We start from the raw sequence: 16,498 nt of genomic DNA, 5'->3' as shown, positions 1-16,498 counted from the left end.
ATTTTACAAAAGAGAGATGTAAAAACAAAGAAGTCATCTGCCTTCTAATTTCATCATGCAGGGTATCTGTTTCTTATGCTGACTCTTTCTGGCCTATAGCCACATGTCGCATTATTCTCTCAGAGCATTGCATATCACTTTCAGGTGCCTCAGGGTTTCTTACAACAAAGTTTGTGTTTGATCTTTCACTCTTTGAGATGCCATTGAAGGAATCATGGAGGAGGAAATGCAAGGCGGTGATTGACACCAGACTTGCAGAGCTTCAACTTGGTTATGATCAGCTCAACAGAGCTGTTTTCATTGATTTACTTTTACAAGAGGGGAAAAATCAGAAATCGGTGATCTTGATTTAAGCTGTGTAGATTGTCTTCACTGAGTTGAGAAGTGTCTTCTCCTTAATGTAGGGCATTTGATCTTTAGTCTGATAAAATACGCTTGATGAATTACATAGGGGTGGTTTCTATAGATTCCTTTTGTGGACAGGTTTCTTTCATATCTAAAATGTTTTACCTTGGCTTAAATATGTTGGTTGCATTTGGTTCAGCAGTTGAATTCTTATTCCGACTTAAATTATTCATTCTTGGTTCAAGATTTAGATACATTGCAGTAAAAATGTAATACAGAACATGAAGTTGATCAATAATAGCATGCTTTTGAGCTTACAGATGCAACTTTTTCAGTCAGTGCTGTGTACTGGCTTCAGTGGCAAAACTGCTTTTGAACAATCTTATGTTATGAAGAAGAATGGAAAAGGGTGGGAAGTATATACTAATGTTGGCTTGGTCCTTGAAGCCGGGGACTGAATACAGCATTAGTCTTGGTCTTAAAAGAGACTGTAGGAGAAAAGCAGCATTATTTTTAACTGAAGCAAATGTGGTACTTCTGAGGAGCCTGCTTTCTCTTTGAGCTAGTAGGGAAGCTTTTCACTTGTGTGTGCCCATGAGGGAAGTGGAGAGGCAAACAACGAAAATGAAGTTTGGCAAAGACTTGATTACTGCAGGAGGGAAAACCTGGAAGCATCTTCTTCAGAAACATCAAGCTGCTCAAACTTCTTTCATTTCTTTGTGTTATATTTTTTTTTCATATTTCTGTAGCTAATACATAGTGCCCACTTCTGTTGATGTTACTAATTTTCCTTATTAACCCTTTCCTTGTTTTTTTTTTTTTTTAATTTGCCTAAAGATGGTACTACCACTAAAACTGAGGGTAAGCAGTCTCTCTGTGTAACTGAGGTGTGTCCAAAGTTGTACCACCCTACCTGGTCTCTGTTCTCAAAGTGTTATCTGGTTCTCATCCATGTTCACTGGTGACCTGCATGAAGTGTTGCATGGTTGTCCTGCTCATTTTGATGCCATGGGGTATTCTTCACTTTCTCTTTGAGCTCCTCCCTGGTAACAGGCACCAGTCTGCTTTTGTGACTTGGCTTTTGATAACAAAGTTGTATGTGGGTTTTTGTATTTAAAGGACTGCTTTTGGTTGAAGGTGACCTGTGCACAGATTAAAAAAGAAAACAAAACACACAAAAAAACAACCAACCCAACCCGGGGCTTGTGTTTTCTTGCTCCGTGATGTGTAAAGGGTTGCTGTGTTTTTCCATTAAAAGCTCAGGTCACAACTGCCAAATGCTTTCGGGAAGAGACTGGGCAGTGAGAAAATTGAATGACATGATCACATGGCAGAAAAATGAGGACAGTAAACAATGATCTCTAAGGAGGGAATATTTAGTCAACCTCTTTAAACCTGAGCTCTTTTTGTTGTCAGCTGAGTGAGATGGCTTACATCTAAGACAGTTAGAGGAAAGGCTTTTTTTTTTTTTTTTTCCAAGAACGCCGAGCCTGCTAGTTTGCGTGGGCTCCCAGTCTGTTTTTCTGGCTCATTGTCAAAGCTTGTTCTTTATTTCTTATTTCTCAAGTGAAAAAGATCACTGGGAAATCAGTTTTTCTGAGGTAGACAGGAGTTGAAAACAAGACTGTCTCCTAGATAGAATGAACCCCCCCATACTTCCAAACCCATTTTTTCCTGATGCAAGTCTCTTTTCAAGGGATCTATTACTGTCTTGTGGGACTGTGCTCGTATCCTTGATGGCTGCTTGTATTTGGGTGTGGTGATCTGAGAAGGGCCACTGTGTGCTTTTGTGATATGTGTTTTTTCATTACTATTATTGAGGCGTTGATTTATTATCTAGAGGGTAAGGTCTCTACCATTTTTGGAACTGATATATAGTGTTGAGAGATGCACTGGCTTTGCATCATGGACAAGTGTTTGTGTTTTGTGATGTCAGTGATAAGGAATATGAACTTGGCCTAAACACCTGTATTTCTAAATCAGTAGTTTATTAGATGAAAGTTCCAAATTGTTGCAATACTGAGCTTTTTTTTATTCATTGCTGACCCTTCTTTATTTTCTTCCTTTCTTCCCAGTTCTCAAACCTTTCTATTTTTGACCTAACTTTGAAATGTTAATCTGTTGAAATTTAATTGACGTTTAATGTTAATTTATGAACTACCTTATGCATCTCAATCCTCTCCTAGGATAATAATATCTGTGGAGGCTTCTTAAAACAGTTGTCCTCTGGGATACATTTATTTTTAGTAAATGTTTCATTGTCATAATGCAGAAAGGTGAGAATTTTTATTTGATTTGGGGGTTTGTTTTTTTCAGTTCAGCTACATTGGAAGCAGATTAGATTTGGTAAAAATCTGTAAAATCTACTTGGACTTCATAAAGGCTTTTGACATTGTCTGTTTCTCATAAAGTCTTCATAGGCAAGCTCAGGAAGTGCAGGCTGGATGAGTAGATGGCAAGACGAGTCTTAGTAGATGGCAGCCCAGGTCTTAGGGTTATGATCAGTGGCACAGAGTCTAGTGGGAGACTGTAGCTAGTGGTGTCCCCTGAGGGTCAGTACTGGGTCCAGTATTAAAATCATAGAATAGTTTGGGTTGGACAGGACCTTAAGTTCCAAACCCCCTGCCATGGGTTTTGTTTAACTTATTCTTGGATTAAGGGATAGAGAGTACCCTCAGCAAGTTTGCTGACGCTACAAAACTGGGAGGAGCAGATGGTACCCCAGAGTGCTGCCCTGTCATTCAGAAGGATCTAGACAGGCTGGAGAGATGGGCAGAGAGGAACCTGTTGAAATTCAACAGACAAGTGCAGGGTTCTGCACCTGTAGAGGAGTCACCCCTTGCATCAGTACAGGCTGAGGGCAGATCTGCTGGAAGGTAGCTCTGCATAGAGGTACCTGGGTGTCTGGTGGACAGCAAGTTGTCCATGAGCTAGCAGTGTGCCTCCGTGGCCAAGAAGGCCAATGGGCTGCATTAGGAAGAGTGTGGCCAGCAAGTCAAGGAGTCTCTACTCAGCCTTGGTGAGGCCTCACCTGGAATACTGTGTCCAGTTCCAGGCTCCCCAGTACAATGGAGACATGGAGCTCATAAAACAAGTCAGGGAAGGGCTACTAGAATGGTTCGGGATCTGGTGCATCTCTCTTAGGAGCAAATGCTGAGGGAGCTGGGCCTGTTTGGCAAAGAGAAGGCTCAGGGGGAATCTGATCAATGTATGTAAGTATCTGAAAGGTAGGTGTCAAGAGGATGGGACCAGGCTCCTCTTGGTGGTGCCAGGTGATAGGGTAGGAGGAAACAGGCATAAACTAAAGCACAGGAAGTTCTGCCTGAGCATGAGGAAGAACTTTACTGTGAGGGTGACTGAGAATTGGAATAGATTGTCCACAGAAGTTGTGGAGTCTCCTGCTCTGGAGATATTCAGGAGCCATTTGGACACAATCCGGAATAATGTGCTCAAGGAGACCCTGTTTGAACAGGGAGGTTGGACTAGATGACCTGCAGTGGTCCCTTCCAGCCTCAACTATTCTGTGAACTGAAACACAAGTCACTTGAAGGCAAAGATTGTGAGACGAACTTTCAGAAATGGAATTCTCCATCCCCTTAGTGTGAAGTACCAGATCTCATCTCTTCTTTTTCCTGTAGGATTTTCTATTTTTTGGAAGACTGAAGATCAGGGAGAGTTACAACAACATGGCACACCACAGCTAGAGCATGTGAAGGATGAGTTTAATCACTGGATGAAACTCTTCATCTTTGTTTTCCTTTGAGACAGTTGTGGGAAAAACAGCTTTTGTTCAAGATTCAGTGTGTCCTACAGATGAGAGCTGAGAAAGGTCTTCTGCCAAGTCTCTCATCTTGCAGAGTTTGTCAGTAACTACAAGGAAGGGAAAACTTCTTTCTTGATATAAATGTAAAAAATAAGAGGGCAGGGGAAGAGAAAAAACATCCCCTTGCTCTGGAAATACCTGTGTGAGCAAGAGACACTGTTGGAACATAAACCAGAAAACCAGAAATTCCATCCACATTTGTGTCCCTGTATTTTTATTTTTTTTCAGGTCACCAGTAAGTCATTTGAGAGCAAATCCCTGTGGGTTTTTGTCTGGTTCAGCCTGATGTTAAATCTGCAGTCTGGTTCCCATCATGGCTTTTTGTAGCTACAGTGTAAAAGTTCTGCACCTTCCCCTCATCCGGGAGCCAGCATTGTGTGAACTTGGCAGTTCCCATCTGCTTTGCCCTCAGTTCTCCTCAGTGTTTTGTTTTTGAGCCAGGCTTCTACAACCAGGAGCAAAGTAGAGTGGGTTATGCCAGTGGCCAGAATTCAAGAGCTGAGTATCAGTCCTTTGATTTTTAAGCAGCGTCATCCCAATTGACATAATGCTGTTGAAATGAGTTTCCTTCTGTGAATCTGTATATCTCTTAAATCTGTGTGGGTCTTCTGCTGTCTCTCTGCTGTGAGGCTGTATCTTCATATAATGCATCATTATGTCTTGATTGTCCAGATGTATGGGAATCCCTTGAACTTCATTAAGAGCTTTGCAGGTAGAAAGCTTGTAAGTTCCAAATCTTCATAGTCTAGTCAGGACTTCACAGCTAGTACTATGCAGGTAGCAGCTGTGCTATGTTTTTTATGCCTGATTAAAAGGAAACCTTAGAAAAGCTTCTGCTTGTTTTATCATGAAATGGCTTTTCAAGGAATATTTTTGAAAGGTGCATAATGCTGACTTTCATTACAGAATAATGGTCCAGAGCCTTTCTGTTATCTGGTTACCTTTTCTCAAAGTGGGTATAAAGACAAGCCTTTCCCAAGAGGGAAATGCTGGTCTGTCGTGAAACTGGCAAGTTTAAACCAAAATCAGCAGTTTTCAGAGTCAGTGGCACAATTTTTTTTGATAGTTTTTATTAGTCATCAGAAAGGAAATAAAATCTGGTTTATTATAGTTTTCAGATAACTTCAGCTCAAAAAGATGATCTGCTCAGTTGGGCATCTTGAGCACCTTACCAAAGGCTTGGGAGTAACACAGATTGTAAGAAATTCCTGTTTTCTTTTCTGCCTTAAAGCTCTCCCTTGCCCTCAAGGGGCAAGGCTGGATTCAAAGGTATGACTGAATGTTGTACCTTAAATGGAAACGCTCAAGTAGAGGGCTTCTTTGTTCTCTTGGTCCATCCTTTTGCAAGTACTGACTTGATTTGCCTGTGCATGTTGGTGTAAGGCAAGGTGGTGGCACTGTTCCCTCATCCCTCTGCTTTGGAGGGAGTTTTCATGCAAAACCCAGAAACAGCATACCCTGATGGTTTCCAGTAAGGGTTGACTGCTTCTCAGAGGAAATTATGGTGCAGAGTCAGGTGTTATGCTAGTATGATGTTGGACACATGCTAAATAAGCATAGAAACTATTCCAGTAGTGGAATAGTTTCTATTTATTCTTAAAGCATGTTTTTCATTGATGTGTGTGTGTGTGTGTGTCAGATGCCCATGTGTCATTTAGCAGTGACACAGCTGGGGGGGGTCCTAGAGACTCTTAACAATGTTTTTCTCTAAGTGGGGGAAATAATCCAGTGCTGAGTAACCTAAATGCATTAACCTGGTCCATAGTGAGACCATTACTGTCCTAGTGGTTATATATATAACTTGTATGGTTATATATATCACTATTTACCACATGGAATGAGTTATACTGAGTTGTGGAGCTGTTATATACAATTTTTACACTATATGAAAACAATTTTCTTCAGTGTGATATACAGGCTGTGTCTCATAAAGCCAATGTCTGTTCTGGGCACTGGGGATGAAGACACTGCAGTACCCACCCAGGGTTGCTCAGAACAGTGCTGCCAGATGAAGCCTCTTGTAACATGGAAACATTAACATACGACTCTTCCTTCACTTTTTCCTTTTTTTCTAAAAAAAGACGACCAAAACAACCTTCCTAGGCTTAGGCAGATGTTAGACATTTCAGGGTTGACTCTGATCCATTGATTGTTGTGAAAATGTAAATTAAAGTAACTTTAAAAAATAAAACCAAAACCTCCTAAACCCATCCTCCACAAATGGTTTCTTAACACGAAGCATGGAGCCTTTCAAGATATTCCATGTACCAACAGTGATGTGTCACATGTTGAATTTAGATCAGTGGCTTTTTTTATTGGAATACTTTTGTGTTTTTTGGGGACAGTTGGGACGGTCTTTGTCTGTTCTTTTGCTGCTGTTGTCAGGATACAGTAATCCTTTTAAAAGCAGCAGAAAAATAATGGTTATGAAATATGAATTGTTACATGTGCAGTTTGAGCTAGATATGGAAACAAACCCACTTGAAAGCAAAGAAGTTTTGATGTTTGCTTGATTTTAACAACAACAGAAACTCTCAGTAATTTATTTGGTATGTTATTTCCAATCCTGATTGCAACTAGTTTTTCTGTCTGAGGTAAAATGGTAAAGACACACAAGTAATCCTATGTGCAAATAACTCTTGGATGTGAATGCAGTCTTGTTTGCAGGTGAAATTCTTCAGGGAATGTACTAGAGACACTTTATTATATAGATGAACTTCTATATATACATGCTGTACTTGGCATAATATATATTAAAATACTGATATTTTTCAAGCCAGACAAATCCTGATTCGTCTTGCATTATGATAAAGCAAATAGGTTTTGGATATCATAAGACTAATCTAAAAGTTGTGTATGTGAAGCTAAGTTTACGTGTAGAATCATAGAATCATAGAATAGTTAGGGTTGGAAGGGACCTTAAGATCATCTAGTTCCAACCCCCCTTATATAGGCAGGGACCCCTCACACTAAACCATGCCACCTAAGACTCTGTCCAACCTGGCCTTGAACACTGCCAGGGATGGAGCATTCACAGCTTCCTTGGGCAGCCCATTTCAGTGCCTCACCACTAGTAACACCCTAGATTGCTCTAAAGATTTTCTATCTCATACAGATTTGCCTAAAGCAATTTTGAATTCCAGCTGGATATTTTTTTGTTTTACAGCTAGAAACTCCTATTTGGATGGGGAAAGCTCGGCATCTTAACTTTTTTTTTGCTTGAAGAGTAGGTTCAAGTGACTTACTTTGAACTATTTGTCTGCTGCAAGTAAGATTAATTACCTGTATGAAGAAATAAATAGCTTATAAAGTTCAGAAAATAAAACTTTGGAAAATGCATTAACAATTCATGCTTCAACGAATACATACAACTGATGGTACTTTTTTGCTTGTAACTGTGTTAAAACTTTGACCTTGAATTTGTACTTTATCCCATAGACTAAAAAATAAAGTACTCTTGGGGTGAGCTGTTCCTGTGCAATTGTAGGATTTGTTCAATTATGTCATTCTTGCATCATGAATTTCTGGTTTCTGCTGTTACTGTTACTTGTATGATGCATGTCCAGTGCAGCGTGAGTTCAAACCCTTGTCAGCCTTTTTCAAAGGATGAGAAAACCAGTATCAGTGTTGGGACTCTGTTTGTCCTGTGCAAGAGCAACTTTTTGTCTTGTACTGTTCTCTCTTAACACCTATTAGGCCCAAATCAGTGTGTAAATCTACCTGTCCAAAAGAAAGCAGAATTTTGTTCCTGGGTATTCATTTATTTGGAAGCTGCTGAAGTTGGTAGGGGTCTGTCCGCTAACTCTCAGGGGTTTTGAAATAAGGCTGAGCTCTCTGTTTCTAATCCTGCTGATATTCACATGTTAATTAAGTTTGACCATTTAGTTCAGTGTTCTTTCTTAAAGTCCCCTGATTTGATATTAGAAGTTAATCTTGGCTTCTGTTTATATTTCTTTGGGCTTTGTATTTTCTAGGGTGAAAGAGTCACTTACTGCATATTGTTCCTTTTGTAGATGCAGAAAAACGAGAAAGTTTTGATGATCTTGTGGCCTGTGCAGAGGAGGAGGAGACATTATGAGTCCCTTCTCACCCATTCTTGGCCCGTACTCATGTCTTCTAATATTGTCAGTTACTGTGTGTAATGTTAAATTTCAGCTTGATTTACCCCTGGGACTTTCTGCAATGCCAAGGCCTCCTGTTGACATTCTGGAGGGATGTAAGTTAATTCCGTTACTGGTTCCTAAGACTCGTCAGGTTTAACTTCCTAACTTACTGTTTTGTACTCCTGCCACCAGAGATACCCTCTTGGTGTGGGAAACAAAAGGAAGCCTCGAGGCTTCTGACAAGAGCGTGAGGTCCTTCTGCCTCCTTCCCTATGTATGCCTGCTTTGAACCCTATGGTAGGGCTTGCGGTATAAGACTTGCGGCAAGACGCCCAGTGCCTCCAGTCGTCTCTGTATAGCTGTACATGTGCCAAACCTGAGAGGGAAGGGAATGAGCCAGCAGAGAGCCCTAGAGTTATGTCTGGTTATCTGTCAGGCAGACTGTAAGAGGCAAGTAATGTCACAGAGCAGAGGAGATCTACAGCGTTACTGGTGGTAAGACCATCTTAGCAGCCAGTTTCATGACTGTTATTCCTGTGTGGACATGCTCAGAGCTTGTTTAGTTGAGCCAGCCATTAAAAAATGGTTTGTCTGTGCTTTCCCAGTTTTACATTAATGATTTCTGCCATACCTTGTTTCCAAACATTGTTTGAATGTAGATATCTGCATCTTACATACTGAGTTACTTTAAAATTAGATGCTGATAGAGAGGTTTGAAGTCTGCTAGGCTTTTTTCCCTGCAAACAAGTTTAAGCTTTCTTCTCAAAGTTAAACATCTCTTTGTCACTTTGTGTCTTATCAAAAACTTGCAGACCATGTTATGAATATTTTGAGAGCTCGGAGAATAACAGAGCTCTTAATCTGTTCAGCCTGGGCTGCTTGCCATTGTCTTGTCCTGCATGTGTACCTTATGTGACATAATTATTTTTTTGGGGGTTGGGGGGAGTACATATCTTCGTATTTCTCTGTATGCTTATGGTAGAGACAGAGGGCAGGAGATGAATATCTGTAACCAGTGGGCGCAGTTGTCTAGACTCTTCTCTTACCTGTTGTGGTTTTTTTCCTTTTATTATTGTGCCTGAAACTTGAAGTCATTCTCTGAATGCAGGATAGCACTGGCATGAGTCCTGAGAAACAGCTTCAGATTTGGCTGAGAACTAAGTTGTTGAAAAGTACTGGAGGCTTTCTTTGTGTTGCTCTTAATTATCATTTCTTTCCCATTAACTAGAGACAGATAATAGAAGCTTAGCACTGGAAAGAACATTTTGTAGGAAACAGCCCTGCCCCAGGAAGGGGATGAACTGATGGCCCTGTAAGCTTTTCTAGCTCAAATTTCTGTGGCTTTTTTTATGAGGAAAGGACAGAAAAAGGACCAAGAACACTTTGAGGCTTTATATCCGTTCTCTGCTTAAATAAAGAGGAGACACACAGAATCATTTTTCCACAATGTTGATTGTGTTAAATGGGACTCTCTGTTACACGTAAAGTTACACTGATCTCTGGATAAATACGAGGGATCTGTAAACAGCAGGGAGAATTCAGTGAGCCTGAAATAAAAGCGTAGTCAGGCTGCACTGACAGACTCTCACGGGAGCACGTCAGCCTGTGCATGTAGAGCAGGATATAGAGCATCAAACTGCTAATTGGAAATGCCAGCAATGGAATTTGTGGGGGCATCTGTCACACCTCTCTCTGCAAGAGTGATCACCTTGCGAGAAAGTAATAATTTGATATAGGAAGCAGCATTTAGGAGGCTGAAATTTTTGTTGCTGATCCTTTGTAAAGAAGCTACTATAGAACAGATGCAAAGGGTATAGAGAGGTAATGTTTTTTAATTAAACTGGCTGATAGCATTACAGAAAGCAAAGAAGTCTTTGGAGTCATGGACCATAACTCTTTCCACGCCCTCCCTTGTGTCTCAGCCAGTCTAATAAAAGATGTCGCCTCTCCCTGTAAAATTCTTTTGTACTCTTGTTAATTGTGTGTGTAGCAACCCTGCAAGCATAGGGCAACACATTAGACACAGCTGCTGCCTTTGGATGAAACCTATTAACACTTTGTCTTTGCATTCCTCCAGGTCGGATTCGTACAAGGAGACAGAGCTCTGGCAGTGCCACAAGCGTCACCTCAATGCCTGCTGATACCCGAGGCCGCAGCCGGGCTAAAGTAGTTTCCCAGTCCCAGCGTAAGGAGTGTTTTATTTCTGGGGGAGCAGAACAAATAATTATTAATATATTTATATTGAATTATAGTAGCATCAGCTGTTGATGGGGCTCAGTTCTGCTAATGACATTTGAACATGTGACAAAATGAATCCCTACTCAGTTTGTGCTCTTGCTGACAAATAGGGCCCCAAATAGTGCTTAGTTGCTGCCTTTTTTTTTTTTTCCCATGTGTTTTACCACCAGAATTTCATGTTGCTGTGATGCGTAGGATTAAACTTGCGCTGGGTCCCACTGAGACACCCTCTGTGTCTGACTGCTGTCCTGGGTTCTTGCCCTGCCGAGCTTCTCCTGCTTATGTGACTGTATTGCTGTATGTGTAACATGTGAGCTGTCTAAAGTTAATGGGATTTGGCATCAATTTGAAACAGGACATCACCTATTTTGAGTAGATACAGGAGAGGTCGTTCTGCTCTCTGATGCACATGACATCTGTGCTCTCTGGCTTCCTGGCAGAGGCTTGGTTTTCCCTTAGGAGCCATACATAGGGTGCTGCTGCCTATTTGTCATGTGTATCTAAGAAGAAATTTGTCACTTAAGATTTAAAAGGAATTGGGGAGAGGCAGAAAGCCACTCATGTTTTGAGGACCTTCAAGCTTGTGGGTAAGAGGAGATGAGGTTTGTAGAAAGACCTATTTGTTCTGAGGACTTGTCTTGCTTTGTACCCTTATTTAAAAGCCCTTTTCTGTTCATTCTCTCATTGCTTTGCTCTGTCATGCTGGAGGGATGGAAAAGCAGTTTATAGCCTTGTGTTAGGCTGGGAGAGCTGAAGAAGGACGTAGTGTATTCAGGATGGGGCCAAATGGAAATCTTTACATTGAAGTCATAAAGGAATTATGGCTTTGGTATACTCATCTGAATCGATTTCTTCGGTTTGGAACCTAAAACTGATCTAAAGCCAGAAATGACCTTTTTTCCTGAAATTAGCTTGGTGAAAAGTGATCAAACCAAATGAGACAAGTCTCAGAACTATTTAAAGAATAGTTGAGTATCCAAAGGTTTCAAAGACTATGGGCTTAATTGCTCTTACAGAATGACTTATGAAGATTTGGGATGGTCATATCTGAACCAGCTGCCTTAGTCTTGCTTGCTGAATCCTCTTTCCAGCCTAGCCGAATGAGATGTGATCTCTATCCTTAAGCCAGACATTGCTTGAAATAATTTATGAATTCAAATATGCTACGGACACAGGACCAAATTCTCCTTGCCCACACAGTGGATAACCCTGTTGCAATTCTGCAGACTGGGCAGGTGTGTAAATTAGAGCAGAACTTGGGTCTGGGTGTGTTGGTTAACATTTAGCTAGAAAAGTTGATCAACCTTGGGAAATTCTTAGTTGCATCTGCACATTAACTCACTGAATTCTGCAGAGGCTTTAGGAGTGACATGTTTGTAAATAAATCTGTCTGTATTGTGTGTAGCATAAATGGCATGCTGAACACTGTATTGTCTTGCTGTCTTTTAATCCACTTTTTGCCTGTCCTTTGGTCTGCCCTCATAATCAAGGATCCAGATCAGCTAATCCTGCTGGTGGTAAGAAACATTTTCCCTTTCTTGCTTTCTCACTTTATTTCCTTCACATTTTTTAACTGCTAAGCTTTTAGCTTGTTTCCCTCACTCTCTCCTAACAATGAGACTTAAAAAGCACTTTCTTAAAGTTATAAATCCAAATGCGTATGGCAAGTGATTTTTGCTTTCTTTTAGTAATCAAACATGGCAAGCATACATTTAGCATATTGAAGCTGGCTCACTGCTGCAGCTGAAACCCTAGGTACTATGTTTTCTTCCAGATACTTCAGTGCAACCCTGCTGACCTTCTGGTACAAACCTGTTGAGTGAGATTGCTCAGCGTAACTGAGAAGAGTTTTGGCTTTAGGTTGTGGATGCTTTGTGTGAGACTGGCATCTGTCACAAATATTCTCACTCTAGGGGAGGGATATGGGAGCAAAGCCAGCACCACATACAGTACTGAAATATGTTATTTGATTGACCTAGAATGGCTTTGGCCAAGAAATTGGAAGGGGCAAGTAAGTAAAAATAATGCATATGTTATGGTGTTGTCCATGAGATCAGTAGAATTGCATATCTTCTTAAATTAAGACAGAAGAACAATATTTAACTCTTGCTGGGTGTAATAGTATCTGGAACTGAAATTTTTTTAACATGTGTAGATACTTTTTATGAAAAACCCAACATGAATATTGGGTCAGAATGTAAATGTTCAAATGTTTTTGCCCAAAAGTGTTCTTGCAACCTTTTCAAATACACTTCTTCTGGCTGTTTTAGCAAGCAAATTGAATATCAGGAATAATAGTATCAGCAGCAAATTTTCTGTGATGTGTATATACATCAAGAAGAAAAGAGATTCTTGAATCTATTACCTGCAGTTCTTTATGACTAACTTTAAGCTGCCATTACTTCCTTTTTTAACAACTTGTCAAATGAAAATCCACAGGTAAAAAAAAAAAAAAAAAAGAGTATTCTTCAGCTCATTGAGTTAGACAGCAAGACTGTTTCAGATAGAAATACTTACTGCATCTGGAATGTAAAAACATAAATAAAAATCTTAGTCAGTAGATTGTCTTGCAGACAGTGTGGCTTAGAAGAAATGTGAACTTGCTGTGGACTGGTCAAACAGACAAGGAAAAATAAAACAGACCAACTACTCATACTCAACTTGCTAAACATTTTCTCCAGCTGAAAAATAACTAAATAGCTTAGGTTTGACCAGTCAGACCTGAGTAAGCCAGCATCTCCACAAATGTGATGTGCTCATGTGGTTTACCCCTTATTGTGCTGTTCTGCTTCTGTTGTAAGAAAGTAATGCCACCACTGCAGTGTAGCATGAAGGTGCCTGAGCTACACTGCAACAAATTATTACCTGTGCTAGAAGCCAGCATGCTGCAGTACAGCTCTCCACATGGGCTAATTTGTGTTGCTTCCCAAGGAGGTGAAGCAGACTGTGAATTCCATGTTGCAAGGCTGTTTCTGGCAGCTCCGCAAGCTTGCCCAAAGTCAGCTGGGGTATTCATACATTGCAGTGTCTGCTTTGGTCTTGAACCCACATGGGCATCATGGTTCATATAGGCAGGGTTGCTGATGCTAGTGTTTATTGTCCATGAGCTTTCCTCAGTCTTCTTTGAAAGCCCATGGGGAGCACTCACATTAGTTTTCTGAGTGATTTGGATCAAATTCTTAGAGCCGATTGTGTTCCAATTTTGCTGTCATGATATTTAATCTTGAGGGAGTTTTTTATGGTTTTTGTTTGGTTGTTGTTTTTTAACTTATTTGTGGTTCTCTTCTAGCTGGTAGCCGGTCCAGTTCCCCGGGTAAGCTCTTAGGAAGCGCCTATGGTGGCCTGAGTGGTGGAACATCCAGAGTCCAGCCGGTGCCATCATCTTCAGAGAAGCGCAGCAAGATCCCTCGGAGCCAGGGATGCAGTCGAGAGACGAGTCCCAGCAGAATAGGACTAGGTAAGAATAGCCACTGCAGTGGCGTACTGGCAGGCGTTCTTGAAGGAGGAACTTTCCTCTTGACTAGGAAACTGTTTATGTGTTACTGTTATTCTTCTGAGTTTTTCAGCTGGCAAGTTAATGTCATTGTGGTTTGTAGGAGAGTAATTTTAATTTTCCAGGTTGAGCTGTAGTTTCAAAGTAAGCCTAAAGATGTCATAAGATGTCTTCTGTTTGAAGTTCAACATGAGCGATGTTATTAGATCAGGCAGTAAAAACAGTTGTCACGAATAACCATTGCAGCAAAAATACCTCATTTGACATCAACAGCTTAGTCTTAAAATGAATTAAGCAGTCTTTACAGTCAGTTGGAATGAAGGGCAAAAAGCACCTTCTTGGATTATTTTAGAAATTTTGCAGCTTAAATCCCTTGCTTCTGTCATCCTTAATATTTGGAGCCACTGTTAGATGGCATTTTAGACTTATGCTTTAATTGCTCTGCTCCCAATATTCTTGTTTCAGTGACTGTTATGTAAATATTCTATAATAGTTTTTATTTTCAAATTTATCAGCAGACTCTTTTTAAGTCAGGTGAGTAAGTAAGCATCATTATATATAAACTTTTGTGTATCTGAATGAGGTGAAAAGGTGTTCAGTGTGCTGTCTGAAGAATAAGTAAATACTGGTTTCATTTTTAAATGGAGTTTGAAGCTTATGTAGAAAAACAACACTTTAATACTGTTACTAAATTATTTTGTAACTCCAAAGAATTCACTAGTAGGTTGAAATTGATTGAAATTATAGCCCTACTGTTGGGGGCTATAAATTTTTAACTATTAAATTTTTAACTATTGCCTTGGAAGTTCTATTTTACATTTAAGATACCTTTCTATTTAGAATATGTTTTCAGTAGAGAAGTATCTTATTAATACTCTGAGTACATTGAAATGAATTTAAAGCACCTGAGTGCGTATGTGGTTATGATTCATTGAAATAGTTGCATGTTCATTGTGATTTATTTTTTCCAAATTCAGTGTTCTTCTCATTTCTGATCTATTTTATTGGCCTCTGTATTAACACATCGTGCTTTTCTGTTCATTGCCTTTAAAATGTAAAGTGCCTCCCAAATATTAGAGGTAATTGTCCTGCTATCACACTGTAGAAGAGCATTGATTTTTTTAGGGGGAAACAAAAAATGATGCATAGTACCATCACACATGCTTAAACTGATCATCACATTATGTAGTCTGATTTGGATCAGTCTTGAGCATATAAAGGGAAATTGCTGTGTGTAAAATCCTCACTCTTGGGTTGCCTGCTTTCAGGTATATTATGGGAGCCTTGTATTCTTTTGAAAGTGTGATTTGTATCTCACTGCTCTGCTGTGCTCCCTGTGAACAGTCAGTGCCTTGTTCTTTGGGAGCAAGAGAGAACTTTGAGAGATCAGTCAGCTGTGTGTCTTCATGCACCCCCCTCCCTGGGGTTGATGGCCACAGCATGTTCTTTTGGGCAGTTACGGGAACAGGAGAGTCTGACACTTGTGTTGCCTTTACTACTCAGTTGCAGAAATTCTGCCTCTTTTGGATCTTGAAAATGGTAATATTGGCTTGGATGGAGGATAGCTTTTGAGCTGTCGTCTTTATACCATTATTCATTTGTATTTATAGTATAGTAGCTAACAGTATTTTATGCTTCCTTATTGTGTTGCTTCAGTCCCTATCTTTCCTTGGCATATTTTTCATTTTTCCATTTGTTCATTTCATTAAAGAGACTCCCACTCACCTTGGTCTTAAATATACGATAGACTTTTTCAGAGTCTGATGTGCTTGAGTGCAGCCAGTGTTGAACCATTGCACAGATCAGGCAGTTAGAAGTGGGTAATTCCTGGATCCTGCTCATTACTCATCCATTGATACGTAGTTTTTGTAGGGGTGACTGGGAATTGCAGCTTGACCAATGCTGTGTGTGAAGATTAAGCACACAGAATGTGGGTCCCTGTGTGCAGTTGGGCTTTATACCCGAACCATCTACTGCAGTTTTTCAGGCCCTTCTGAGGCAGTAACAACCTAATAGAGCCTCTGCATGTGGATGCTCTTTAGATTTCCATGATGACCACAGATATCCATGAAATGTGTTCCTTCTGTATTCTGGAAACCTTGAAGTAGTACATTGTTTTCCAAGAGGCAGCACAGTGAGGCGCGTTTAGTATGCTGAGGTCCTGCGTGGTCACCTATAGGGCCCTGTTCTGTGGTGCTTTAAGCTTGCCTTTGCTGTCTGCTCAGTGGAGATTTACTGGCAGCAATAATCTCTTGGGGAAGGAAGAATATAGTCCACTTAATCTTGAGCTTTTTTACTTTGGACCCCTTAAAGGGTACCACCTCAAAAAAGGTAATAAAAGGTAATATCCAATTCCCATGGATTGAAAGTTTATCTGCCTGAAGGTTTGTTTGTTTTTTTTTTTTTTTGATGCTCAGCAGATTATGTGGCACAGTTGAATCTGAAAGGAGTGAGAGATTTGAAATTGTCATTCTCCAGAGAGTGAAGCAGGCACAG

At 40.3% G+C, this 16,498-nt stretch overlaps 1 protein-coding gene across 4 annotated transcripts in view; it reads left to right on the top strand.

Moving 5' to 3' along the window:
* The window catches only part of CLASP1 (cytoplasmic linker associated protein 1), a 173,397-nt gene that overhangs the window by 92,999 nt on the left and 63,900 nt on the right, over positions 1–16,498 (top strand). For 2 of the 4 annotated variants that reach the window (XM_057430127.1, XM_057430126.1), the window contains exons 20-21: positions 10,349–10,456; positions 13,799–13,966. In XM_057430127.1, the coding sequence (XP_057286110.1) occupies positions 10,349–10,456; positions 13,799–13,966 (276 nt within the window). Of the gene's footprint in view, positions 1–1,182; positions 1,207–10,348; positions 10,457–11,999; positions 12,027–13,798; positions 13,967–16,498 lie in introns of all 4 variants that reach the window. The other 2 variants (XM_057430124.1, XM_057430125.1) reach the window with 2 other exon arrangements.

This window comes from Pezoporus wallicus, unplaced genomic scaffold, assembly GCF_028554395.1.
Source record: "Pezoporus wallicus isolate ANWC-B61680 ecotype Strahan unplaced genomic scaffold, APGP_CSIRO_Pwel_v1 contig_5261, whole genome shotgun sequence".
Lineage (NCBI taxonomy): Eukaryota > Metazoa > Chordata > Aves > Psittaciformes > Psittacidae > Pezoporus > Pezoporus wallicus.
This window is presented reverse-complemented; position numbering and strand designations above follow the sequence as displayed.